Source organism: Scyliorhinus canicula, chromosome 3 (assembly GCF_902713615.1).
Source record: "Scyliorhinus canicula chromosome 3, sScyCan1.1, whole genome shotgun sequence".
NCBI lineage: Eukaryota > Metazoa > Chordata > Chondrichthyes > Carcharhiniformes > Scyliorhinidae > Scyliorhinus > Scyliorhinus canicula.
Genome location: NC_052148.1, coordinates 107,915,324 through 107,929,474, shown reverse-complemented (window position 1 = coordinate 107,929,474; position 14,151 = coordinate 107,915,324). Strand labels below are relative to the sequence as shown.

General features: G+C 47.7%; 1 protein-coding gene across 1 annotated transcript in view; it reads left to right on the top strand.

Moving 5' to 3' along the window:
* The first annotated feature begins 648 nt into the window (after window positions 1-648).
* LOC119963634 (involucrin-like) overlaps window positions 649-14,151 on the top strand; it is a 134,992-nt gene continuing 121,489 nt past the window's right edge. The window contains exons 1-2 of the mRNA XM_038792964.1: window positions 649-725; window positions 1,449-1,581. Of these exons, the coding sequence (XP_038648892.1) occupies window positions 649-725; window positions 1,449-1,581 (210 nt within the window). The remainder of the gene's footprint in view (window positions 726-1,448; window positions 1,582-14,151) is intronic.

Sequence of the window (14,151 nt, the reverse complement as noted above, 5' to 3'; positions counted from 1 at the left end):
GTGAGCGGCTGTATGGTCCAAACAGCGAGGTGGTCAGATGGTTACTGTGACTCTCAACGAGATATGCTGGTGCACTCACTCAATGAGAAACAAGTGAAAGTCCAGGTGAAAGACGACAAATCCAATGAGACCCTGGAAGAGCCGAAGGGAATTCATGGCTTCTGGTTCATAGCCTTCAAGAAGGTGTATATACTAAGTGGCATGATACAGGAGCATGATGAGACTATATTAAAGCAGCTACAAGGTGTGAACGTTAAATGTTCAGAGCGTACACAGCCGATGAGCTTCACTCTGGAGTTACGTTTGAGCCAAATGAGTATTTTATAAACGAGGTAATTACAAAAGCATACCACCTGGAATCACGGCCTGGCGAGCAGGAATTCTCATTCTGTGACGAACCAGAAATCAAGGGGTGCCAGATCGACTAGAAGAAAGGGAAAAATGTCACAATGAAGACCATTAAAATGAAGCCGAAGCATAACGGTCCGAGCACTCGCAAAACGGTTACAGAAACTGTACCAAATGACTCATCCTTTAATTTCTTCAGTCCTCCAGAAACTCTGCAGCATGGAGTGTTAAATAAAAGTTCTGCAACAAGACTTGCTGCTAACTTTGAAATTGGTCGAATCCTGTGTGAATCCATGTGCAATGTCGTACTTTACAGGAGAAGTCATTGCCGATGACACTCAATCCGATGAATTCTACGAAGACCAGAAGACAATGAAGTAAGCAAAGGTTTGGATGATGAGCCGGAGCTGAATGAATATGAAATGCTAGTAAGGCTGTATCGTGAGAGTGAGGGAGTCTGTGCAGCGCTAAGTAAGTGGCTTGGCAGGAATGACGAGGCGATCACAAGGGACGCCCAGCCTGTGCCAGACACCGAGAAGTGCGATTTGATTTGATTTCATTTATTGCCACAAGTACCAAAGTACAGTGAAAACTATTTTTCTACAGCCGAGGAACGTACACAGTACGTACATAGCAGACACATGAATAATCAACAGAGAACATTGTCAAATGGTACATCGGCAAGACAGTGATTGGTTACAGTGCGGAACAAGGGGCCAAACAAAGCAAACAAAGCAAATACATGAGAATGCTGAGATCTGCATGTAGATATGGACAATAAAATTGCAGCAGCAGGCACCACAGAGATAACTGACGTAGCTCCGAACCAGCTAAAAACAGAAGACAGAGTACCAATTCTAGACAAACTAGCTCCAGAAGCATATGGGGAACCATCGCAGCCCCATGAAAGGGTCCCAGTAGTGGACTCCCGAGACTCGAAGCCAGTCCACCGCAGGAGGAGTTTGAAGAGTAAATGACGGCATCCGATATGCAGTTCACGGCGTTGGATGATATGTACATAATAACAGATGACAAGGATAAATTATGGCCTGCATCTGTCTGTAGCACCACGATGACAGTTGATACTGACTTGGATGCAGTTCCACGGCCTTGGATGATACGTACATACTGTCACAAGATGAAGATGAGTCACTACCTGGGCCACCTGGAAAAGATGATTTGTGCAGAGAGATCGCGAGTGACCAGGACCATCACTTGGGGCTCAAGCACAAGGTGCGGGATTCTCCGAGCCCTCCCGAGTCTGTATAGAGAGAGAGGAAGGGAGAGCATCAGAGAGAGTGGGAGGAGAGCAGCAGAGAGTGAGGGAGGAGGAGCGGCAGAGAGAGGGAAGGGAGCAGCAGAAAGAGTGGGAGGGGGGCAGCAGAGATAGAGGGAGGAGGAGCGGCAGAGAGAGAGAGGGAAGGGGAGCAGCAGAGACTGGGGGAGGAGGAGTGGCAGAGAATGAGGGAGGAGGAATGGCAGAGAGTGAGGGAGGGGGAGTGGCAGAGAGAGAGAGAAGGGAGCAGCAGAGAGAGAGAGGGAAGGGGAGTAGCAGAGAATGAGGGAGGGGGAGTGGCAGTGAGTGAGGGAGGGGGAGTGGCAGGCTGTGAGGGAGGGGGAGCGGCAGAGTGTGAGAGAGAGAGAGGGGAGTGGCAGAGAGTGAGGGAGGGGGAGTGATGCACTATCAATTACGACGAGACGAGAGTAGAGAGTAATCGAGACTTTATTACGCAGAGATGTGTTACCTCCTGCAGCTGCTACCGAAATGGCTGCAGCTCGGTGAACCCACACATTTATACGCCGCCTACTGGGCGGAGCCAGCAGGCAGGGATCTACCCCCGTACCTGTATTACAGGAGCCTTTCCGTATTACCTCTCATATACGTATTATACAAACAATGGTGACTACCACATTCACCCCCTGTTAAAAAAGAGTCCAGCGGGGGTGGTGGGAAAACTATTTACATGGTCTGTGGACATTTTTAAAGTGTACAGTTTGGTGAAAGTTCACAAATGTAGCCGGTCGGGTGCCTTGATCTTCCGTTGCGAGCGCCGCAGTCCCGATGGTGATGCAGGCGCCAGTTTGGTCGCATGTGACTCCGGGAATGTGTAGTCCTCATCTTCATTCCCGGGTGGAACCAACGGGAGGACGGATCATCCTGGAGGGGGGCTGTGGTGAGGTGTCGCTGGGGGGAGGATGGGTGGCGCCGGGGCAATTGGAGGGGGTGTGGGGAACCAGCTGGTGCCAGGTCCCTGAGGGAGACTGTATCTTGGCGGCCATCGTAGGCGTACTGCGGGTTTGCATGCAGCAGCTGTACCCTTTTGACCAACGGGCCCGCCTTGTGGAGCTGCCCGTGCGTGCGAATGAGGACGGGTCCTGGAGCTGCCAGCCACGTTGGGAACGAAACCCCAGAGGTGGACTTCCTAGAGAAGGCAAAGAGACGTTCATGGGGGGTTTCATTAGTCGCAGTGCAAAGTAGCGATCGGATGGAGTGGAGGGCGTCGGGGAGACCCGGTGATTTTTTAGACCGTAGGGCCAGCTGGACGGCCTTCCAGGCCGTCCCGTTCTCACGCTCCACCTGCCCGTTACCCCGGGGGTTCTAACTGGTCGTCCTGCTTGAGGCAATGCCCTTTCAGAGCAGAAACTGACGCAGCTCATCATTCATAAAGGAGGATCCCCGGTCGCTGTGGTCGTAAGCGGGGAAACCGAACAGGGTGAAGATGCTATTGAGGGCTTTGATGACTATGGCAGACGTCATATCGGGGCAGGGATGGCGATGGGGAATCTGGAGTATTCATCGACCATGTTCAGGAAGTACGTGTTGCGGTCGGTGGAGGGGAGGGGCCCTTTGAAATCCATCCTGAGGTGTTCAAAGGGGCGGGAGGCCTTCACCAGGTGCGCTCGGTCCGTCGGCAGAAGTGCGGTTTACACTCCGCGCAGACCTGGCAGTTCCTGGTGATAGCCCTGACCTCCTCAATGGAGTAGGGCAGGTTGCGGGCCTTTATGAAGTGAAAGAACCGGGTGGCCCCTGGATGACAGAGACCATCGTGTTGGGCCCGGAGTCGGTCCACTTGTGCGCTGGCACATGTACCTCGGGATAGGGCATTGGGGGGCTCGTTGAGCTTACCAGGGCGATACAAGATCTCGTAATTGTAGGTGGAGAGCTCGATCCTCCACCTCAAGATTTTATCATTTTTGATCTTACCCCGCTGTGTATTATTGAACATGAATTCAACCGACCGTTTGTCAGTAAGGAGAGTGAATCTCCTGCCGGCCAGGTAATGCCTCCAATGCCGCACAGCTTCTACGATGGCTTGGGCATTCTTTTCGACAGAGGAGTGCTGAATTTTGGAGGCATGGAGGGGGCGGGAAAAGAATAAGAACATAAGAACTAGGAGCAGGAGTAGGCCACCTGGCCCCTCGAGCCTGCTCCGCCATTCAATGAGATCATGGCTGATCTTTTGTGGACTCAGCTCCACCTTCCGGCACGGACACCATAACCCTTAATCCCTTTATTCTTCAAAAAACTATCTATCTTTACCTTAAAAACATTTAATGAAGGAGCCTCAACTGCTTCACTGGGCAAGGAATTCCATAGATTCACAACCCTTTGAGTGAAGAAGTTCCTCCTAAACTCAGTCCGAAATCTACTTCCCCTTATTTTGAGGCTATGCCCCCTAGTTCTGCTTTCACCCGTCAGTGGAAACAACCTGCCTGCATCTATCCTATCTATTCCCTTCATAATTTTAAATGTTTCTATAAGATCCCCCCCCCCTCATCCTTCTAAATTCCAACGAGTACAGTCCTAGTCTACTCAACCTCTCCTCATAATCCAACCCCTTCCACTCTGGGATCAACCTAGTGAATCTCCTCTGCACACCCTCCAGTGCCAGTATGTCCTTTCTCAAGTAAGGAGACCAAAACTGAACACAATACTCCAGGTGTGGCCTCACTAACACCTTATACAATTGCAGCATAACCTCTTAAACTCCATCCCTCTAGCAATGAAGGACAAAATTCCATTTGCCTTCTTAATCACCTGTTGCACCTGTAAACCAACTTTCTGTGACTCATGCACTAGCACACCCAGGTCTCTCTGCACAGCGGCATGCTTTAATATTTTATCGTTTAAATAATAATCCCGTTTGCTGTTATTCCTACAAAAATGGATAACCTCACATTTGTCAACATTGTATTCCATCTGCCAGACCCTAGCCCATTCACTTAACCTATCCAAATCCCTCTGCAGGCTTACAGTATCCTCTGCACTTTTCGCTTTACCACTCATCTTAGTGTCATCTGCAAACTTGGACACATTGCCCTTGGTCCCCAACTCCAAATCATCTATGTAAATTGTGAACAATTGTGGGCCCCACACGGATCCCTCAGGGACACCACTAGCTACTGATTGCCAACCAGAGAAACACCCATTAATCCCCACTCTTTGCTTTCTATTAATTAACCAATTCTCTATCCATGCTACTACTTTACCCTTAATGCCATGCATCTTTATCTTATGCAGCAACCTTTTGTGTGGCACCTTGTCAAAGGCTTTCTGGAAATCCAGATATACCACATCAATTGGCTCCCCATTATCTACTGCACTGGTAATGTCCTCAAAAAATTCCACTAAATTAGTTAGGCATGACCAGCCCTTTATGAACCCATGCTGCGTCTGCCCAATGGGACAATTTCTATCCAGATGCCTCGCTATTTCTTCCTTGATGATAGATTCCAGCATCTTCCCTACTACCGAAGTTAAGCTCACTGGCCTATAATTTCCCGCTCTCTGCCTACCTCCTTTTTTAAACAGTGGTGTCACGTTTGCTAATTTCCAATCCGCCGGGACCACCCCAGAGTCTAGTGAATTTTGGTAAATCATCATTAGTGCATCTGCAATTTCCCTAGCCATCTCTTTTAGCACACTGGGGTGCATTCCATCGGGGCCAGGAGATTTGTCTACCTTTAGCCCCATTAGCTTGCCCATCACTACCTCCTTAATGATAACAATCCTCTCAAGGTCCTCACCTGTCATAGCCTCATTTCTATCAGTCGCTGGTATGTTATTTGTGTCTTCCACTGTGAAGACCGACCCAAAAAACCTGTTCAGTTCCTCAGCCATTTCCTCATCTCCCATTATTAAAACTCCCTTCTCATCCTCTAAAGGACCAATATTTACCTTAGCCACTCTTTTTTGTTTTATATATTTGTAAAAACTTTTACTGTCTGTTTTTATATTCTGAGCAAGTTTACTCTCATACTCTATCTTTCTCTTCTTTATAGCTTTTTTAGTAGCTTTCTGTTGCCCCCTAAAGATTTCCCAGTCCTCTAGTCTCCCACCAATCTTTGCCACTTTATATGCTTTTTCCTTCAATTTGATACTCTCCCTTATTTCCTTAGATATCCACGGTCGATTTTCCCTCTTTCTACCGTCCTTCCTTTTTGTTGGTATAAACCTTTGCACAGCACTGTGAAAAATCGCTTGGAAGGTTCTCCACTGCTCCTCAACTGTTCCACCATAAAGTCTTAGCTCCCAGTCTACCTTAGCTAGTTCTTCTCTCATCCCCTTGTAATCTCCTTTGTTTAATCACAAAACAGTAGTATTTGATTTTACTTTCTCACCCTCCATCTGTATTTTAAATTCCACCATATTGTGATCGCTCCTTCCGAGAGGATCCCTAACTGTGAGATCATGAATCAATCCTGTCTCATTACACAGGACAAGATCTAGGACCGCTTGTTCCCTTGTAGGTTCCATTACATATTGTTCTAGGAAACTATCGCAGATACATTCTATAAACTCCTCCTCAAGGTTGCCTTGACCGACCTGGTTAAACCAATCAACATGTAGATTAAAATCCCCCATGATAACTGCTGTACTATTTCTACATGCATCAGTTATTTCTTTGTTTATTGCCTGCCCCACCATAACGTTACTATTTGGTGGCCGATAGACTACTCCTATCAGTGACTTTTTCGCCTTACTATTCCTGATTTCCACCCAAATGGATTCAACCTTATCCTCCATAGCACCGATGTCATCCCTTACTATTGCCCGGATGTCATCCTTAAATAACAGAGCTACACCACCTCCCTTACCATCCACTCTGTCCTTCCGAATAGTTTGATACCCTCGGATATTTAACTCCCAGTCGTGACCATCCTTTAACCATGTTTCAGTAATGGCCACTAAATCATAGTCATTCACGATGATTTGTGCCATCAACTCATTTACTTTATTCCAAATACTACGAGCATTCAGGTAAAGTACACTTATGTTGGTTTTTTTACCTCTGTTTTGAATCTTAACATCTCCAGTTTTATTCCTTTTAGTATTACTGGGCCTATTCACTGTGCTCCCCTCAGTCACTGTACCTTGTACTGTCGCCCTTTTTGATTTTAGACCATGTCTTCTCTGCCTTGCATTTTTCCCCTTACTTCCTTTTGCTTCTGTCCCTGTTTTACTACCTTCCAACTTCCTGCATCGGTTCCCATCCCCCGCCACATTAGTTTAAACCCTCGCCAACAGCTCTAGCAAACACCCCCCCTAGGACATCGGTTCCAGTCCTGCCCAGGTGCAGACCGTCCGGTTTGTACAGGTCCCACCTCCCCCAGAAGCGGTCCCAATGCCCCAGGAATTTGAATCCCTCCCTCTTGCACCATTTCAAGAGCCACGCATTCATCCTATCTATCCTGACATTCCTACTCTGACTAGCTCGTGGCACTGGCAGCAATCCTGAGATTACTACCTTTGAGGTCCTACTTTTTAGTTTAACTCCTAACTCCCTGAATTCCGCTTGTAGGACCTCATCCTGTTTTTTACCTATATCGTTGGTGCCTATGTGCACCACGACAGCTGGCTGTTCACCCTCCCCCCCCCCCCCCCAGAATGCCACGGGTCTGCCTGCCTGGTTGAGGGTGGTGGCCAGAGCGACGTCCAATGCCTCGCTCTCGACTTGAAAGGGGAGGGTCTCGTCAACCGCATGCATCGCGGCCTTGGCGATGTCAGCCTTGATACGGCCTCAACCATCAGGGGGAAAACTGTGGAGTGGATGAGTGGGTGGGCCTTGTCCGCATAGTTAGGGATAGTATGGGCATAGTATGAGAAGAGCCCCAGGCATCGTTTGAGGGCCTTGATACAGTGGGGGAGGGGGAGTTCCATGAGGGTGCGCATGAGGGAGTGGTAGAGAATGAGGGAGGGGGAGTGGCAGAGAGTGAAGGAGGGGGAGCGACAGAGAATGAAGAAGGGGGAATGGCTGAGAGTGAGGGAGAGCGGCAGAGAATGAAGGAGGGGGAGTGGCAGAGAGTGAAATGAAATGAAAATCGCTTATTGTCACGAGTAGGCTTCAATGACGTTACTGTGAAAAGCCCCTAGTCGCCACATTCCGGCGCCTGTTCGGGGAGGCTGTTACGGGAATCGAACCGTGCTGCTGGCCTGCTTGGTCTGCTTTCAAAGCCAGCGATCTAGCCCTGTGCTAAATAGCCCCTGAGGGAGGGGGAGTGGCAGAGAGTGAGGGAGGGGGAGCGGCAGAGAGAGAGAGAGAAGGGAGCGGCAGAGAGAGAGAGGGTGGGGGAGTGGCAGAGAGAGAGACGGAGTGGGAGTGGCAGAGAGTGAGGGAGGGCAAACAGCAGTGAGAGGGGGACCAAAAAGGAGATGGAGAGGGAGCAACAGAGAGAGGGAAAGGGAGTGAATGAGCGAGGAGGGATTCACAGAGAGAAACGGAGTGTCAGAGAGAGGGGATGAGCTGCAGAGAATAGAAACTGCAAAGAGTGGGATTAAAAGTCCCATTCAACTCTTGTTAATATACCCAACAGTGCTTTATAGCTGTGGGCATGGTCAGCATGCTGCATGTCAGCTCCATGCAGACATGGTTCCCGGGGACTTACGGGCCTAATATCCACATTCCCCTCCTAGAATTCGGCTAGATTCCGGCTTGGGTCACTGTCTGTGCGGAGTCTGCACATCCTCCCGTGTGTGCGTGGGTTTCCTCCGGGTGCTCCGGTTTCCTCCCACAGTCCAAAGATGTGCAGGTTAGGTGGATTGGCCACGATAAATTGCCCTTAGTGTCCAAAATTGCCCTTGGTGTTGGGTGGGGTTACTGGGTTATGGGGATAGGGTGGAGGTGTTGACCTTGGGTAGGGTGCTCTTTCCAAGAGCCGGTGCAGACTCCTTCTGCACTGTAAATTCTATGAGAATCATAGCATCATAGAATCCCTAAAATGCAGAAAGCCCATTGAGTCCACACCAGGCTTCCGGAAAATCAACCTAGCGAGGCCCAATTCCCAACCCTATCACCATAAGTCCATGTAACCTTTGGGCAGCAATGGGCAATTTAGCATATCCAATCCACCTAACCTGTACATCTTTGGACTGTGGAAGGAAAGCAGAACACCTGGAAGAAAGCCACGCAATGTGCAAACTTCACACAGTCATCGGAGATCGAAACCAATGCCTGATCCCTAGTGCTGTGAGACAGCAGTGCTAATCATTGTGCTACCGTGCTGCCCTCCCCCTCCCCTCCCCTCCCCCCCCCCATATTAGTCAATCCATTGTTCACAGACACAGGTTCTACTCATTCAAACTATTGACAAAGGAATGCTCCCAAAGGCTCGTATTATCATATCAATTGGTGGCAGACATCTATCGCCGTCCAGATGAAGAGTCTTCCCTGCTGAATCTGGTGGCTTCATGCTCCCAGTGACTGGGAAAGTGGTTTTGAACTTTTTAGGCTCCATGTCCTTCCAAGGTTCTGCTGGAGACATATGTAGGATCTGCTAGCTAACTGCACACAAATGCAGAAGGTCCATTATGTGTTATTTGGCAGGGGGGCCATGTGTGAACGTTGCCTGTTGTATGCCAATCAAAATGAGAAGATGCTTGGATTTACATCTCCGGCTGGCATCCTACAGGCGCAGCTTGTCATCAGTGGCACACATGTGGCAGACTGTGAACCACTAAGCCTCCTTCTGCACTGTAAATTCTAGGGTTTACTATGCATTTAAGCAGCAGCAATGATAAACCACAACAATTTCTATTCCATCCATGTGCAGCTGGCTTGTAACCATAAGAAACGGTTCATGCAGGTCAAAGGAAAACAAAGGTGGTTTAAGGGATTTATATTTGCATTGGTAAACATTTGATATAAGATATATTTTTAAGTGGCTTTAATTTAATATTTCTGTGCCTGAAGGGGTAAAATCCAGCAGCTGAATTCATACTGGACAAAGGTGTTTGGTGTGTGGGGGTTTGTTAGGTTCCAACTCTGTTTCTGTTGTGCTTAGAGAGGTCCATTGCATGAAGAATAAATAAACTAGCAGTGTTTACTTAGCAACTGGGGCCTTGTAAGTTAGATAAGCTTTTAGGTTTTAGCTGAATTTGTGGATAGTTGGAGACAGGACACTGGGGAGTGAACCTTTCGCAACTCTGTCATGAGAAGCTGGAACATAAGACCATAAGACCATAAGACCATAAGCAGAATTAGGCCACTCGGCCCATTGAGTCAGCTCCGCCATTCAATCATGGCTGATATTTCTCTCATCCCCATTCTCCTGTCTTCTCCCCATAACCCCCGATCCCCTAATTAATCAAGAACCTATCTATCTCTGTCTTAAACACACTCAGTGAATTGGCCTCCACAGCCTTCTGCGGCAAAGAGTTCCACAGATTCACCACCGTCTGCCTAAATAAATCCCTCCTCATCTCTGTTTTAAAGGATCGTCCCTTTAGTCTGAGATTGTGTCCTCCAGTTCTAGCTTTCCTACAAGTGGAAACATCCTCTCCACGTCCACTCTATCCAGGCCCCGCAATCTCCTGTAAATTCCAATAAGGTTCCCTCTCATCCTTCTTAAGTCCAACGAGTACAAACCCAGAGTCCTCAACGGTTCCTCATACAAAGCCAGCACATCCTTCCTTAGATATGGGGCCCAAAACGGCTCACAATACTCCAAATGGGGTCTGACCAGAACCTTATACAACCTCAGAAGTACATCCCTGGTCTTGTATTCTAGCCCTCTTGACATGAATGCCAACATTGCATTTGCCTTCCGAACTGCCAACTGAACCTGCATGTTAACTTTAAGAGAATCGTGAACAAGAACTCCTTCCAAACTACATAACCTCACACTTTTCCACATTGTATTCCATCTGCCACTTCTTTGCCTACACTCCTAGCCTGTCCAAATCCTTCTGCAGCCCCCCTGCTTCGTCAATACTACCTATCTCTTGACAGATCTTTGTATTGTCTGCAAACTTACCAACAGTGCCTTCAGTTCCTTCTTCCTGATCATTAATGTATATTGTGAAAAGTTGTCATCCCAGCACAGAACCTGAGGCACACCACTAGTCACTGGCTGGCATCCTGAAAAAGACCCCTTTATCCCCACTCTCTGCCTTCTGCCAGCCAGCCAATCCTCTATCCATGCCAGGATCTTACCCTTAACACTATGCGCTCTTAACTTATTTAACAGTCTCCTATGAGGCACCTTGTCAAAGGCCTTCTGGAAATCTAAATAAATCACATCCACTGGTTCTCCTTTGTCTAACTTCCTTGTTACCTCCTCAAAGAACTCTTAACAGGTTTGACAGCCACCTCCCTTTGACGAATCCGTTCTGACTCAGTCCTATTTTATCATGCACTTCCAAGTACTCCGCGATCTCATTTTTAATAACAAACTCTAAAATCTTACCAATGACCGAAGTCAGGCTAATTGGCCTATAATTTCCCGTCTTCTGCCTCCCTCTCTTCTTAAACAGCGGTGTTACATTAGCCACTTTCCAGTCCTCTGGGACCATTCCTGCCTCCAGTGATTCCTGAAAGATCACCACCAATGCCTCCACAATTTCCTCAGCTATCTCTTTTATAATTGTGGGGTGTAGACCATCCGGTCCAGGTGATTTATCCACCTTTCAGTTTCCCCAGAACCTTCTCGTTAGCGACGGCCACTGCACTCACCTCTGCCCCCTGATTCTCCTGGAGCTCTGGCATCCCACTGGTGTCTTTCACCGTGAACAAGGGAGTTGTAAATATGCAAGCTTCCAAAGGAATTTCTTTTTAAATTTAGAGTACCCAATTATTTTCTCCAACTAAGGGGCAATTTAGCGTGGCCAATCCACCTATCCTGCACATCTTTTTTGGTTGTGGGGGTGAAACCCACGCAGACATGGGGAGAATGTGCAAACTCCTCACGGACAGTGACCCAGAGCCGGGATTCGAACCCGGGTCCTCAGCGCCGTAGGCAGCAACCATTGCTAACCATTGTGCCACCGTGCTGCCCAAGCTTCCGAAGGAATAACAGACAATCCTGATAACCAGGGAATTGGGGCTGAAAGATCGATTAAGACACCTGAATTTAAGAGACGTGTTCTGAGTTAAAGAGTCAATTGCAGTAATTAGATTTAAAGTGGTACAGCAGACTTCAGAGACAGATGAAATATCTGATGCCACTGTAATGCAGTCTGGGAATTGTGAATTAAAGCAGTTGTGAGCAGTTTGCACATCAGTCTTTTCTTCAGTATTTACAAACGAGAGGGGCCATATTGTTGGAGAGGACAGTGTGAAACAGACTGGTAAGGTCGAGGAGATACTTGTTCGGAAGGAAGATGTGTTGGGCATTTTGAAAAACTTGAGGATAGACAAGTCCCCCAGGCCTGACGGGATATATCAAAGGATTCTATGGGAAGCAAGAAATGAAATTGCAGAGCCGTTGGCAATGATCTTTTCATCCTCACTGTCAACAGGGGCGGTACCAAGGGATTGGAGAGTGGCAAATGTCGTGCCCCTGTTCAAAAAAGGGAATAGGGGTAACCCTGGGAATTACAGGCCAGTTAGTCTTACTTCGGTGGTAGGCAAAGTAATGGCAAGGGTACTGAGTGATAGGATTTCTGAGCATCTGGAAAGATACTGCTTGATTAGGGATACTCAGCACAGATTTGTGAGGGGTAGGTCTTGCCTTACAAGTCTTATTGACTTCTTGGAGGAGGAGGTGACCAAGCATGTGGATGAAGGTAAAGCAGAGGGTGTAGTGTACATGGATTTTAGTAAGGCATTTGATAAGGTTCCCCATGGTAGGCTTATGCAGAAAGTAAGGAGGCCTGGGACAGTGGGAAATTTGGCCAGTTGGATAACGAACTGGCTAACCAATAAAAGTCAGAGAGTGGTGGTGGATGGCAAATATTCAGCCTGGAGCCCAGTTACCAGTGGCGGACCGCAGGGATCAGTTCTGGGTCCTCTGCTTTTTGTGATTTTCATTAATGACTTGGTTGAGGGAGTTGAAGAGTGGGTCAGTAAATTTGCAGATGATACGAAGATTGGTGGAGTTGTGGATAGTGAGGAGGGCTGTTGTCGGCTGCAAAGAGACATAGATAGGATGCAGAGCTGGGCTTAGAAGTGTCAGATGGAGTTTAACCCTGACAAGTGTGAGGTTGCCCATTTTGGAAGGACAAATATGAATGCGGAATACAGGGTTAACGGTAGGGTTCTTGGCAATGTAGAGGAGCAGAGAGATCTTGGGGTCTATGTTCATAGATCTTGAAAGTTGCCACTCAAGTGGATAGAGCTATGAAGAAGGCCTATGGTGTGCTAGCGTTCATTAGCAGAGGGATTGAATTTAAGGGCCGTGAAGTGATGATGCAGCTGTACAAAACCTTGGTAAGGCCACATTTGGAGTACTGTGTGCGGTTCTGGTCACCTTAGTTTAGGAAGGATGTGGAAGCTTTGGAAAAGGTGCAAAGGAGATTTACCAGGATGTTGCCTGGAATGGAGAGTAGGTCTTACGAGGAAAGGTTGAGGGTGCTAGGCCTTTTCACATTAGAACGGAGAAGGATGAGGGGTGACTTGTTAGAGGTTTATAAGATGATCAGGGGAATAGATAGAGTAGACAGTCAGAGACTTTTTCCCCATGTGGAACAAACCATTACAAGGGGACATAAATTTAAGGTAAATGGTGGAAGATATAGGGGGGATGTCAGATGTAGGTTCTTTACCCAGAGAGTAGTGGGGGCATGGAATGCACTGCCTGTGGAAGTAGTTGAGTCGGAAACGTTAGGGACCTTCAAGCGGCTATTGGATAGGTACATGGATTAGGGTAGAATGATCGGGTGTAGATTAATTTGTTCTTAAGGGCAGCACGGTAGCATTGTGGATAGTACAATTGCTCCACAGCTCTAGGCTCCCAGGTTCGATTCCAGCTTGGGTCACTGTCTGTGTGGAGTCTGCACATCCTCCCTGTGTGTGCGTGGGTTTCCTCCGGGTGCTCCGGTTTCCTCCCATAGTCCAAAGATGTGCAGATTGGGTGGATTGGCCATGATAAATTGCTCTTAGTGTCCAAAATTCTATGATCTATGACCTAGGACAAATGTTCGGCACAACATCGTGAGCCGAAGGGCCTGTTCTGTGCTGTATTTCTCTATGTCCTATGTTCTATCAGTCAAGACAAAGAAAGCCTGAAGGGTCTGGTGTAAAATCCTGGAACAGACGTACTATTAAAAGTGGAGTAAAGCTTTGTTTAAAAATGTCATTTGGGAAACCTGGTCTGGATTTCGGAATGCAAATTGCTATGGGAAAGCAGAATTGTAAGAGAAGATTTTATAGTGGCTTTTCAGAAATAGAGTTTGGAAACTCTTCATGAGACAATCATCGAGGGATTTTGAGAAATCATCCACAGACATTCATGTAGGATTCAGAGTGGAGAGTCTATTTGCCCACAGTCATCCTGAGTGCTTAAAAGGGACTTTGTGTTAATGAGACCATTGTAGATTAAGGTGTACTTTGTAATGCGTGTTGATCCTAAAACCTGTGTGTAATT